The following is a 14334-nucleotide window of genomic DNA, read 5'->3' on the forward strand; positions in this document are numbered from 1 at the left end:
TATATATTTCAAGCAAGCAGAGAGTGAATTTATGCCGCGTTACCATTTTCATCTCTTTAACTGGGCCAATGCTCTCCGAACGTATGCAAATTCAAGTGTGCCATCCTTAGATATGTAGTAGCGGGAATTTCGTATTTAAATTGCGTACATACATATATGTGTAGTATGTACATATGTACTTATTTCTATACATACATACCTACAAAGTTTCTGAAATTTTTTCATCTAAATATTGTTGAATATCTACCGCATTCAGTTGTTCCGTTTTAGTCAATCGGTGACCAAATATATACACGCCGCATTTCGTGCCAACCGCTGCAAAAATTAATGCTAGATAACTTTAAAATTTTTATAACAAAAACTGTTGCACTTCGGCATTATTAATTTTGCCTTATTTCTACTAAAAATATCTACAAAGTACGCCACGCGTGTTAAATTGGAAACAACGGTAAATTATAAATTTCGAAAACGGAGGGAATTCTACAGCATTTCAACTTCTTCAAAATGAGTTCTTCGGGTTTGAGTAGTCGTAGCTCGTCACAACTACTCACAACGTCACCGACACAAATCGCCGGACCACCAGTGCCGCCTGGGCGAAAGAAACGGCCCAAATCGTTTATGCTAGTAAGGTTCATAACTGTTTTACTTAGTTGCGGACAAACTCAATTTTGAATAAAAGTTTAAGTTTTAATTTTTTATAAATACATAATACATTGAAATAAATGCATACGTATGTGTGTATGTATGTATAGATATATAAAAAAAAAAAAAAAAAACGTGTAGCGAGTCGTCACTAGAATCAGTAGAAAATGAGTGCCATCTTTGGGCCCCTCATAAATCGCTTGTACACAAACGAAGGCGAAAATATGATGAGTGGGGGGTCACCCGCAAGAAGAAGTGAGTTTTTTATTTAAATTGTCAAGTCCAAGCGGAATATCATCTTGGCTTGGGAGGAAATGAAAACTCTTTACCCACAACTTTACGGTTTTTCAAAATAATACTGCCATTTAGTTGGTACCTCGGTGCTTGCTAAATGCCTTTTTTCAAAAGCTGGCGCTACAGCCACCGAGAAACGCAACCGCTTCAAAAAAAAAAAATGCAAAATTTTGTTTTTTCCAAACTGCGTTAAATAATAAATAATTTTCGCCGCTAAAACTACTCGTTGTATTTTATTTATGCCTAATTAACAAGAGAATTAGAAATTTTTTATGGAAAAGTGTTTTTGTGAATATTCACTCTAAAAAAGAGTCTTAATAATTGCAAATATATTTTTTTGGCTTGTGATTGTGTGTGTTTGGGTATGATTAATTAATTAGTAATTAAATTTTTTTGTCACCTCTAATCTTCACACATACGTATATAATTTTATGCTTTTTAAATAACGTTCGGGAGAGTTGCCGGAATATTCGGTGAATACGGTATAGAAAATACACCGCATAGGTACTCCAATTCAAATACAAACCAATTTCAGTTATATTCGCCTGCATTCTTCTCGGTAATCTTCCATAGACTGAACGCTTCTCCGTGGAAGATTTCCATATAAACTGGAATGGTAAATATTATCCGACATTTCGGTTTAATTCGTTTTTTCGTTTGGTAAGCAAAAGTACAACATATAGAAGATTTCAGTAAAATCGGAGTATATTTACTACATTTTATCGCAGTTTATTTGGCAATCTCCAATGTGCGGCGTATGAAGTAATCGAAGCCTTTCGCACAATACAGTTTAATCATTATTCTCTCAAATTATTCAAACAAAGCCAAGTTATAAATATTCGGATATTATTTAATATAACCGGAAGTGAACATGTCACATCTAATATCGAAAATGTTAAATACAAATTTTCGTGGATCGAAGTACAACGCATGCATGTGTATGTGCATTAAGGTGGTTCAAAATAAGTAAAGTCGGAATTTTAATGCGCTCACCCAATAGGATTGTTCTATATCGAAAAAATGTACCCCTATTTTTTATTTTGAAATCAAAAAATGTCTAGAGGTCGCGCAAAGTGCTCAAAGTTTTCCATGTATTTTATAAGGGGAAAAAACACTTTTCGTAGAAATGGTATGGAAATCTTGAAAATCAATATTTTTCGATCAGAAAACTCTGGTTCTCTTCAGGAGACTTCCCATAACAATATCCATTTTTTAAAACTAAAGATTTTTTGTTTATCACCCCATTACATTTTCTGGCATTTTCTGGGGGTTTTGGCGGACCTATAAAATATAGTTACTTAAACAAAAAAAATGGTTAAATAAATAATTGGGTATTATTATTGGGAATCTATTGAAGAGAAACAGATTTCTTCGATCGAAAAATATTGATTTTCAAGAATTCTATATCTGTTATACGAAAAGTGGATTTTTCCGCTACCTCTAAATAATTTTTGATTTCAAATATTGTATATCGTTTCGGTATAGAACAGTCCTAGGGGGTGAGAGCATAAAAATTCCGACTTTAATTTTTCAGATGCATTTTTGGAACACCCTAGTGTACATGTGTATGTATTCCTTTTACGTAGCCACTTACTTAAAAATAGTCTTTGATACGTATTTGCGTCCAACGTTTTGGCTAATGAAATCCTCCATGCAATATTTACTTACATACCATGTATGAGTGTGTGTGTGCTTGTTATTTTGATTTTGTTTTTATCTGCTGTAATAAAGAAAAATCAAGGCCAAACACTTCTAAATTTAGATTAAAATATGTTCATAGATTTGTTGGCGTCACATTTTAGTTTCTAAAAGTACTAAATTTCAACAGTGACGAAAAAATGATACATTAATTTCTAAAATTTGATATAGTAGTCGTTCTAAAAAGTCTTTTTCCCACTAAAATAACAATTTTTATGAAACGTGTTTGATCGGAATTGAATAAAAGCTCTGATTATATTGCAGTAGCTTAAACCTTAATCCCGGGTGTGGTGCGTCAGTTCCAGAAAGACCAAGTTGCTGAAGATTGGGCCCTGCGCTAACATGGAATTTTTTCTGGTTTTGTTGGAATTTTACTGAAACCTAAAACGGGATAAAAAAAATTCAAAACTGAAAAGTTCCATGTTAGGGCAGACATTTTATGTAAACTACAGACAACCTGGTTGTCTTTGAAACTTCCAGATCGATATACGTAAATAGCTGTGATTAGCCGATGTGTACCCATATTAGATATTAGAAGTTGGTTTACTCTGAGTACCAGGTAACTCGGGAGTACCTTGTAATGAGACATTCAACCATTTGGTTAGAAAGGCCTCGGACCAGGTATTTCTCGGTCTCCAACCAATTATTGGCGGGTGCGGCTATCGAAGCCACTGTCAAAAATGTGCTGAATGTTTTACTCGGCAATGACTGGGCGGCGATTTTCTCTCCTTTCCTTGAAGAGGAGGTCTTAAGGAATGCCTCGTCTCTTTCTGTGATAACGATATCTATCACTAATAACACCTCCCATCGCTTTAAAGTTAATTTTCTATAATATACATACTAGGGTGCACATCGAAAATGCTTTTTTTTTTGGAAAATTTCCAGAACCACTCCCTAATCTTATTCGGTTTTATGAGAAATATTAGTGCCTATTTTAATAGATTTTTTAAAGGTCTTTTAGAGATCACGACCTGTCGATTTAGATCAGAAAATACGATTTTGTAGATTTATGAGTACAAAATCGTATTTTCTGACTTAAATCGAAAGGTCGCGACCTCTTAAGGATCTTTAAGAAATCTATAAAAATAGCCAATAATATTTCTCACAAAAACGAATAAAATTAGAGGGTAGGGTCTTGAAATTTTCAAAAAAAAAAGCATTTTCGATGGGCACCCTCGGAAAGGTAGAAATGTAATTTATCTTGAAAATTGCTCTCTAAAGTTGAAGCGGGCGGGAACGATGGATTAATCAAATTAGTAATAACATGGTTTATCACATTATTTACATAATTATATGTTTTTAGTTTAAACAATAGAAATACACTGTAAATAACCGTAAAAGTATTATATTTATTAAAAAAATATTTGATTAAAATCCTCAATGTAATTTCGTAAGACACAAATAAAAAGCAAATTTTTCAATTTATGTTTTCAACTGATGAAACTAAGAACATTTATGTATTTATGCATTATTATAATTTTGCGAATGTATTATAACAAGATAATGTCTTAAGTGGGTTTTGTGTAACATTATTATTTAAATGCCAATTCTAAACACATATTAATATACAACTGTAAATATGTATGTAAATCAAATGCTTTAGAAATTTTTTTCGCACACGTCTTGCTAAAATTTTAAGCTTTGCTAGCTATTTTTTGCAGTGTAAGTTGTGTTTTTCATTGTTTTCTCTCTCTCTGTGAGCATGTACACACAATTTACTATTTTATTTACATGCTTTAGTAACGCTACATCGCTAAACTCTCTCTAACTTCATTGCTAACTGCCTCTCTTAAACCCTCCATTTTCATTGCATAGATGTCCCTCTCTACCAACCGTCCACTCTATGAAGAAGAATGGTTTCATGGCGTATTGCCACGCGAAGAAGTCGTACGTCTGCTCAATAACGATGGTGATTTTTTGGTGCGTGAAACCATACGCAACGAAGAGAGTCAAATTGTGCTGAGCGTTTGCTGGAATGGTCATAAGCATTTCATTGTGCAAACCTCCACAGATGGTCACTTCCGCTTTGAAGGTCCGCCATTCCCCAGCATTCAAGAGCTCATCATGCATCAGTATCAATCCGAATTGCCGGTGACGGTAAAATCGGGTGCCATTTTAAAACGTGCCATCTGCCGCGAACGTTGGGAGTTGAGCAATGATGATGTTGTCTTACTAGAGAAAATTGGCAGAGTGAGTAGAGAAGGCTATACGTGCAATTGCTGATTTCATTCGATTTAAATTGCAGGGCAATTTTGGCGATGTTTATAAGGCAAAGTTGAAGTCAACCAAACAGGATGTCGCCGTAAAAACCTGCCGCATGACACTACCCGACGAGCAGAAACGCAAGTTCCTGCAGGAGGGACGAATTCTAAAGCAATATGATCATCCAAACATTGTTAAATTGATTGGAATTTGTGTGCAAAAGCAGCCGATTATGATCGTTATGGAACTCGTACCGGGTAAGTAAAGAATTAGGCAGGCGCATTCGTTTGCAATTATGTACACCAAATCCATTTGATACATAATAGCAGAATATAAGTTTTTTTTCAATTCTGTATAGCTATGTAGCCCGTTTTAGGGATGCAAGCTAAAAAAATACATCGATGTTTTTTTCCATTTGATGCATCGAAATATCGTATAAAAGCGTCGATATTTGCGATGCATCGAAAGATAATATAAAAAGTTTCTTTCAATTAAAAATACATATACAACAAGAAAATGAGAGTTTTGATTTGAGATAAAAATAAAAAAAAATAAAAACATTTCAACAAATTCTTGCCGTTTGAGCAAAAGCACACATAACATTGCAGTACTGATGAATTCAGTACTTCAGGATGAGGACCTAAGCCGAAATCAGGCAGAGGTGTTTAACAAGACCAACGAGCAAAGCCCGAATTGAAAAAAGCGAAAATTACAAACTCAAATTTTGCTTTCTAATAAGCATACATCACTATATTACTTGACTATGTTTATAGACTGTGTGAAACAATTTTGGAATCTGCTATTTAAAATCTGCGCAAATTTCCGAAGGGTTTTAGAGTTTCAATATCATATCAATTAATATCATTTTGTAAAAGGTGGTTTGGTAATAAACGTTTCTACTAATAAATTAGCAATTTATTAGTGCAATTAACTAATATATTTTGCAAAATATTAATATAATGTATATTCTAACAGTGTTTAAATGGCGAAATTTCCACACATTTAGAATAGTTACTAGAGCGAAGAGTTTGCAACTATACAAAATAATTTTAATAAGTACAGTGTACACATTGCACACAAAAGTCGATGCATCGAAACAAATACATCGATATATCTCTATATATATCGGAAGATCCAAAACATCGGTTTTATTCAATGCATCGAATAGCAAACATCGATGTTTCCGATGCATCGATATTTTTTCTGCATCCCTAGCCCATTTATCTAGAATTCCCGTTTCGCGATTTCTCCTGGAATTTCCTGGCAAATCTGATTTCTTTCAAAACAAATTCACAGCTCAGTCACTCTCGTAGCGATTCCAGAGCCGCTCTTAAACAAGTTCTCATAGGGAGCCGAGAGCAAGGCCAACTTTCGAAGTTTACTTATCCAAACGTAGTAATTCAGATTGATATTAACTCAAATTATTTTTAGGCGGTTCATTGCTGAATTATTTGCGTAAGAATTCAAACGCTTTGACGGCACGTCAACAAATGGGAATGTGCCGTGATGCTGCGGCGGGTAAGTTGAAAATGCATATAGTATACTTGCATATATATTTTGGAACATAAGCATTTACATATGTTAATCTAAAATTGATTTCTTTTTCCTGATTTATCAATTTAAAGGCATGCGTTACCTGGAATCCAAAAACTGCATACATCGAGATCTTGCTGCGCGCAATTGTCTGGTCGATTTTGAAAATCAAGTAAAGATTTCCGATTTTGGAATGTCGCGTGAAGAGGAAGAGTATATAGGTAAGTTAAAAGAAAAATCTATAAAATTATCATAAGGCTAAAAATCTTTAAACCTCTATTACGAACGTTTGATTTGATAAAAACGAAAAAAAATAAAAAAAAAATGTTACGTATTTTACAGTTTCCGATGGCATGAAACAGATACCGGTTAAATGGACTGCGCCGGAGGCCTTGAACTTTGGCAAATATACTTCATTGTGTGATGTTTGGTCTTATGGTATTTTAATGTGGGAAATTTTCTCTAAAGGCGATACACCCTACTCAGGCATGAGTAATTCGCGAGCACGGGAACGAATCGATGCTGGTGAGTACAACAACGTAATGCTATCGTTTTAAAGTACACGCAGTTAAACGAAATAAATATGTATGTGCATATTTAAACGTAACCCATGAATAATGATAGATAATATGTATGTCTTTACCTACATATTTCGGTAGCACTTTGTGGACTAAAAATACGTTATCCGGCAAAATTTTACATCAGAGATTTTCATAGGCAATTTTTCACGTAGAACTTAAACCCATGATAAAAAACATAGTAAGGTAAAACCGTTCTCTCAATTCGTCGGCCATGATTTTTTTTTTTTTTTTTTGAAGTTTGCCAACATTTTAAAATAATATAAAATTGAGAGTAAAAAATGGAATTGTTCAAAGTTGTTGTTGTTTGAGACAGAAAATGAGAATGTGTGTGTGACTTTGTGTGTAAAATTTTAAAATTAAATTGCTTTCAAACGTCAAGAATTTGAAAAATTCCTCTCAGCGGTTCTACCTTCCTATTTTTTATCATGCCTAAACCTGCATTTTCTTATAGATAGCTTTATTACTATAATTAAATAATAAAGAAGCAGAGGGGCTTTTTTTTAGTAAAATGACCAGAAAGCTTAAATTAAACGCTGTACTATTAGATCACGAAAATTATACTCTAAATTGAAAATATCACTTTAGGCATTATGCACCAGGCTCCTTGGGGAATTTCTATGCTAAACAGATAGGCAACAATACATTTTTTGTGGTTTTTGAAAAACAAAGACATTTAGCATCTCCCTTTTCCTCCGACTTTTCGAGAAACCCTTAAACATTCGCCTGATACATTTGATTATAATTACACTGTATAGATGCCGGATCTGAATACCGTTTTTCTAGATCACATAATTTTCCTAAGATATTTTCATTTTAAGCTTGCATTGGGAATGAAAAAATTCAAACTTTAACATGAAAAATGTTACTCATACTTCGTGTACGAGTAGGGACATGTATCGCATGGCGTATGAGTAATATTATTTTTTGCACGTATTTCATATAAAAAATTTTCAATTGATGCCACTACCCAATTTCTATGTAGAATTGCTCGGTAATTCTGAAAATCGAATTAATTTTTTTTTCTATGGATAGGTTTTCTAGATATTTGCAATTTACCGTTATTCAGCTTAAAACAAAAAGTGGTTCCACTTAATCACGTATATCTTACGAGCCAACTTAAGATCTTAAAATGAGATATGTAAAATCAAAGCTAATAAAATTCTCCATAAACCATATATACATCACTTTCCGATACGACTGATAGTTGCTGACAAATTAGTGAATCCAGTTATTTTTTAGTATTAAATGAAAAAATAAAAAAAAATATCAAACTTTAACAGAAGAGAAATTTAAAAAATAACAAGTTCTGTTCGAAATTTTAGCATTTGTGCTAAAGCCTGTTCTGTTACAAAAACAATCAAGTTACTCATAACTTTCATTCTTGTATTGGTCTTTTTCTAAGCGTTATTCTTTAACCTTTTATTAGCAAATTTTTGTTAAATTAATACCATATGCATACACACAAGAAGCAATTGTTTCAGCTCAACCATTTCCGTTGCACCATTGCACCCGTGTACAATTTCCGTTGAATTTGCTAATTTAGTCCCAACCAACCAAAAAAAAAAAAATATTAAGTACTAATGTGTACACCGCCATATCAACGAATTTCGTTCTTCCATCTCTGTTACGTTAGAAGCGATTATTTTTTTGTTACTTTTAGATACAAGTCTTCTTTTACATTTTGTACTCATCACATTATTCCACATTATTCTATGGTTGGCCTTCCGGGATACCATTAGTCGATAGGGAATTATTTAAGAGTACCTCTCGCATTAGTGTGCGCCTTATTTGTATGAACACAATTTTTTTGTAAGCTACTACAAAACAGGACCCCTCCTAGATAGATTAATTGGGTAATAAAAATGTGATCTGCAAAAATGTTTCAAAATCGTATAACGGAAAGCCTTGCCTCAAGAGCTTTAAAGTTGCATACTAAATTTTACATAAAATAAGAAAAAAAGCCTACAAATTAGTAAAAAGAGCTTATACGTTGATCTTACATGCATATAGCACCGCCATTTGCATATCTCTTCAGGTTTGGAAGTTATTGAGATTTTTTTGCCTGACTTTAGGGCTCATGAGCCCTAACAATTTTTTCGCAGGGGAGTTTTGCTTTGTGGGTCAAAGCTGAAAAATAACGCCCGCCTAATGTACATGTATATACTCTATTTATGTGTACATACATATATTCTACATCTAATAAATATTTCTTCTTTTCCAGGTTATCGCATGCCAGCGCCTGAAAACACACCGCCCGAAATGTATCGCCTCATGTTGAAGTGCTGGTCCGCCGAAGCAGATGCACGGCCACATTTCGATGAGATCTATAATGTCGTTGATGCACTGATAATACGTTTAGATAATAGTCATTAACAAGAAAAGGAACAATAAATTTTAAAAAGAAAATGTAAGCAAAGAAAAACTAAATATTTTCATACGACATACATACATACATACATTTTACAAATTGTAAGCAAAATATTAAATTTAAATGTGCTAAAATTCATACATACATACAATTAAGGTGATATACATACATATGTATGTTTACTCATAGGTTAAGTTAAGTTATAAATATTTACAATATAACTTCAAACAAATGGCCACATGTTAATTGTTTTTTTTTATACATATTCGTAATCTTTTTCGAGCTAAATTTTTTTGTTATTTATCTATTAATACTGCTTTAACCAAAAACATATAGATCACAGTTTCCCACTTTATACGAAATTTAGGAAAATTCAACAAATTTTCAACTTTTCATTCTGAATCTTTAGAACATTTTTGAACTTTTTTCCATATAAATAAGCATGAATTTCTTATGAAATAAAGTTCGGGAGACCGTTAGCAACAAAATTCATAAAACTGCATACCCAAAAATTGTCTAAAGATTCAGAATAAAAAATTTAAACTTTGATGAAATTTTTTTGAATTTTCCTAAATTTTGTATAAAGTTTGAAACTGTGATCTATATGTTACGTTAAAGCTTCAACACTATTTTTATATAAAAATAACAAACAAAATTTAGCTCGAAAAACACTACGAATAGTTAAAAAAAAATTCAACACGTGGCCATTTGTTTGAATCACTGTAAAATAGTGTGTTGCATAAAATCATACACAAATATTAAATAAATCGAAAAAAGTAAATTATATATTTTGTAATGCATACCTATACACATACATATGTACATGCATATATTTACACTGTTTAAGCCCATTACTTCTATTCGCATTTTTCATGTATACATACATACACGCTCCCCTCTGTGTGACAACATCACAAAACGAGGGAGAAGCTAGGCCAAACGCTAACATACATATGTTCAAGCGCCAATCATTATTATTATTAAATATGTATATATGTTTTAAGTTGTAGCCGCTTTCGAATACTCTGCTACTCAAATCACTAAGTAACTGCATTAGCAATTCGATTGGCTTACAGCTGTGTAAATAACGGGAATGCAAATATCTATATTTATATGCGTGTGTTTTGTGTATATGTAGTTCATTGCAATTTTGTAAATTAATTTTTGGTTTTTTTAATTGATGAAAGTTGAACAATTAATTCCCAATGCATAATAATGTACTGTACTGTATCCTCGATGTGCCAAAATAATTAAAAAAAAATCAAAATATAAAGCGAATGTAAACACAAGCACTTAAGTCGATTTCCAATATACTTGTGTTTTTTGTTTACATGTGTATGTATTTAAAAAGAAAATAAACTTATAATGTAGATCATTGAGTTTATTAAGTAAGTATGTACTACTTACTACTTTTAAGTGCTAAACAGATAATAATGCTTTCTCGTCGATTGAGAATTGCAGTTAAATCTTAAACTTTTCGTTTGGAAATTTTGAAAATATACTTTTCAAAACTAGTTTAAAACTACACACATATGTACGTGTGTACATACATATTTATGTTTCAAAATATATTATATTACGTATCTTACTATTAAAAACTAATTTGAATTATATTTTAATGATATTTATGTACATATAATAATGATTGTGTTTTTTGTAAAATAAGTTATATTCCTTACATTGCTCAATTTATGGCTAAGTCGTTACTTTCGTAATGCCGTCTTATTGCCAATGCTCATTCATATGTATAAATATCCATATTTTATTATACATAATTATTATTGTTTTTTTTTTTTTATCAAGTTACAATATCACTTTGTATCCTCCACTTGAGAAGTTCCGAATCAAAAAAATGATATTTGCACAGTCCATAAATTTTTGCGGCGAAAGCTAACAGCCAAACGACACAAACCTTAGAAATGTTTGTTCGAAAATTAATCTCCGAGAAAAGCGACTTTGAATTGTAATTTTTTTCCGGCAGTGCGCCATCTTCGAAGTAAAATACTAAAAAGACTATTTTTTACGACCTTTTACCTTTCTCCCTCCCATATGACAATTTGGCGCAAAAAGCAAAGTTTCGGTATTAAAAAAAAAAATTAGAATAAACAATAAAAAGAACTGGAGACGAAATATTATCTTTAATTACATTAAAAAAAAATCGTTTTCTTTTAATAATACGAATTTAATCAAAATACTTAGCATTAAGGACACTAGTTTTCACAAAATGGTTTAAATTTACGGCGGTTGTATAGATACATACATGTATGAGTATAAGATCACAATTTTATGTTTTTATCTTTTTTGTGTCGGTATGCAAACATATATTCGCAATGCTGTTAATATTATCTCTTAAGTTTATGGCATAATTACTACATTTAATTTAGTTTTATTTATTTTTACATACATTTAATTTAGTTTTATTTAAGAAATTATATAAATATGTTCGCCTATACATAAATGCTTACATAAATAAAGATAATTCAATTTAATAAAAATTTTCAGCAAAGCTTAAAGGTTTTTTTATTTTTTGAAAAGTATGGCTACCTTTTTAAAAAATTATATTCAACACATTTAAACTAAATAAATCAATTATAACAAAATGGCTGTCAATCCAAATGGTTTTGAAAAGCTTTGTTTCTTAACTTAAAATCAGTAGGGTTGCCACCGGTTAAAAAATTTAATTCCGTTTGAATTAAGGGAATTAGTTAAGAGAAATATGTGCCACCATATATGTCCATAGGTGCCAAACGAAAGTGGTTTTAGAAGGTAGTAGATAGTTTGCAAATATTTTGAAGAGGTTGCCACATGCTTGAAATATCGAATTTAGCTAACTTATGCACAAACTATGTGAAATATCAAAATATGCATGTGAAACGAAAGAATGTTAAGAACGTGTGGGGTTGCCACATGTTGTAAAAATCAAATACAACTTAATTCATCAGTTAATTAAAATATGTATCGCCATGTGAGACGAAAGACATTTAACAAGTTTTTAGCTTGAAAATCAATTTTAAGAGAGCTGTCGCCTATTTAGATGATCTAAATTAATTATAAAAATACGGTAGTCAAACGAAAGAATATTAAGAAACCTTTAGAAATTGGAATTTTTTAAGAGAGCTGCCACGTGTTTAAAAAGTTATATTCAAATTATTCAATAAGTTGGATGAATTATTAAAGAAGGGGTATTAATCGCAATGGGTTTGAAAAGGCTTTTTATTTCTTAAATATGTTTAAAAAAATCAAATTCAAGTTGAATTAAGGCAATTGGATACAAGAAATACATATCGTCACTACACTCGAATAAAGGCGCGCTAGTGTTTTGACAGCGAAAAAAGGCGTTTAAAAAAATTTTGCGAAAAAAGATGCTTATAAAAAACTTTGGCGAAGTATGTTAAGAGTCTTTGACGCTGAAATTTTTTTATGCGTCTTTTTTCGCCGTCAACTTTTTAACTCGCGCCTTTATGTCCAATGCGTTTCTCGGATGGCGTTGACGTGGACTTACGAAGACATCAACCAGCCGGGCAGAGGCACCTCCTCCATTAAAGGTTCGGACATTCCAGTTGCATGCCCTCAAATCGTAGTCCCATCCGAGGCTTTTGTTTTATTTTTAACTGGAGGGGTTTTTTACTGGGCGTACCCCAAACCCAGCACACAACTCATCGCAGGCCGCTTGCTCCAAAACAAAATCCCGGCTCGGGAATTAAAAAAATTGCATATGGCGCATCCCTGCTCGATTCGAACAGCATTCGGCTGTTTCATATCCAAGTTTTTATGTTATAGTACTTACCTAGTTTTCTCAATTTTTTTTTTTGCCCAGCCGTTTTTGAAATATTGAATTAAAAAAAAACTTCCCTATTTTTAAATGGCCATAACTTTTCAATAAACAGAATTGAGATTTTTCTTTTATTTTCAAAATACTTTTGGAATATAAAACCGAATAATATTTCAAACCTCTCATTTCTATAAAATTAAATATTGCATAAAAATAAATACTGCAAATATTTTAACAAGAATGCATGAATGTGCAACTTTACCAATTTTGAGTTAATGGGTTGACCTGATTAACCTTTGGATGTTCTATGTTATACTTTCTAAAAAAAATTTGTTTAAATTTGCGCATATTAAGATAGGTAACCAGTTGCCCCTCTTCATGAATGCAAATGTACACACCGTGTTAATTAAATTAAACACTGCCCGTTTACTTTTAAATGTGTGGCGTAGAACAAATTTCAAATTAGTTTGCAGAGTTGTAAGCACGGGCCAAAGTTTCCGCATGTTCGATGTTTATTACTACGATTAGATTCCCACAGATAATATTCTGTGTTCATATGGAAAAGTAGCTTATGTCGAAAGGCTGGCTTTAGTATAAATCGGCATTCGCAGCATACCATTGCGAATGACTCACTGGCGCTAAGCCGTTGAACATCTTTTGACAAATAAACGTGGAAGAAATAGTTCCGATACTAGCAAGTCAATATTCTTATTAAGTCTCATCGAAAAATTCCTTGCCGTTTAAAAAATAAAGGGATTGCCGCATTATACTAAAGCCAGCCTTTCGACATAAGCTACTTTTCCATACGAACACAGATATGTACATGTAATTTTGACCTGTTACATTTAGTTCGGTAAGGTGTTATTTTCTACCATTATGGTTAACAATGTTTTACAATCAAACTGGTGGATTGGGAGCTATCTATGAAATTAAAAAAATGCTCAAAACTTCTTTGTCTGCAAATGCCGCCTTCAAGAAAAATTTCTATTTCCGGCTTGTTTGAATTCTCGCTTAACGACATATAACTGAAAATTTAGAAGTTATGAGATGTTTTAAGTACAGTCAGGTTATGGTAGAAAATTAGTCATCAGCATGGTGGTCAATTTCCTTTGAATGCTAAGAGAAGGGTTGTTCGGGATGCAAAATGATGTCTTCGCTTTACAGTTAACTACTGTCCAATATGCGCAACCAATTCTTCAACAAGTACTTTGTAGATTGTTTAGCCGATTTGAACTCGGCGAACG

The 14334-nt window shown here is 32.3% G+C and overlaps 1 protein-coding gene across 1 annotated transcript in view; it reads left to right on the top strand.

The window, feature by feature from the left end:
- Positions 1 to 9388, top strand: part of LOC108377268 (tyrosine-protein kinase Fer-like) — a 12417-nt gene extending 3029 nt beyond the window's left edge. Inside the window, exons 2-7 of the mRNA XM_017633532.1 lie at positions 4450 to 4824; positions 4880 to 5093; positions 6268 to 6354; positions 6462 to 6590; positions 6712 to 6894; positions 9172 to 9388. Coding sequence (XP_017489021.1) covers positions 4450 to 4824; positions 4880 to 5093; positions 6268 to 6354; positions 6462 to 6590; positions 6712 to 6894; positions 9172 to 9323 — 1140 coding nt within the window. The 3' untranslated portion in view covers positions 9324 to 9388. The remainder of the gene's footprint in view (positions 1 to 4449; positions 4825 to 4879; positions 5094 to 6267; positions 6355 to 6461; positions 6591 to 6711; positions 6895 to 9171) is intronic.
- The last annotated feature ends 4946 nt before the right edge of the window (positions 9389 to 14334 follow it).

The sequence above is a fragment of the Rhagoletis zephyria genome, unplaced genomic scaffold (assembly GCF_001687245.7).
Source record: "Rhagoletis zephyria isolate East Lansing unplaced genomic scaffold, Rhagoletis_zephyria_1.1 Rzeph_scaffold_11790, whole genome shotgun sequence".
In the NCBI taxonomy this organism is placed as follows: domain Eukaryota; kingdom Metazoa; phylum Arthropoda; class Insecta; order Diptera; family Tephritidae; genus Rhagoletis; species Rhagoletis zephyria.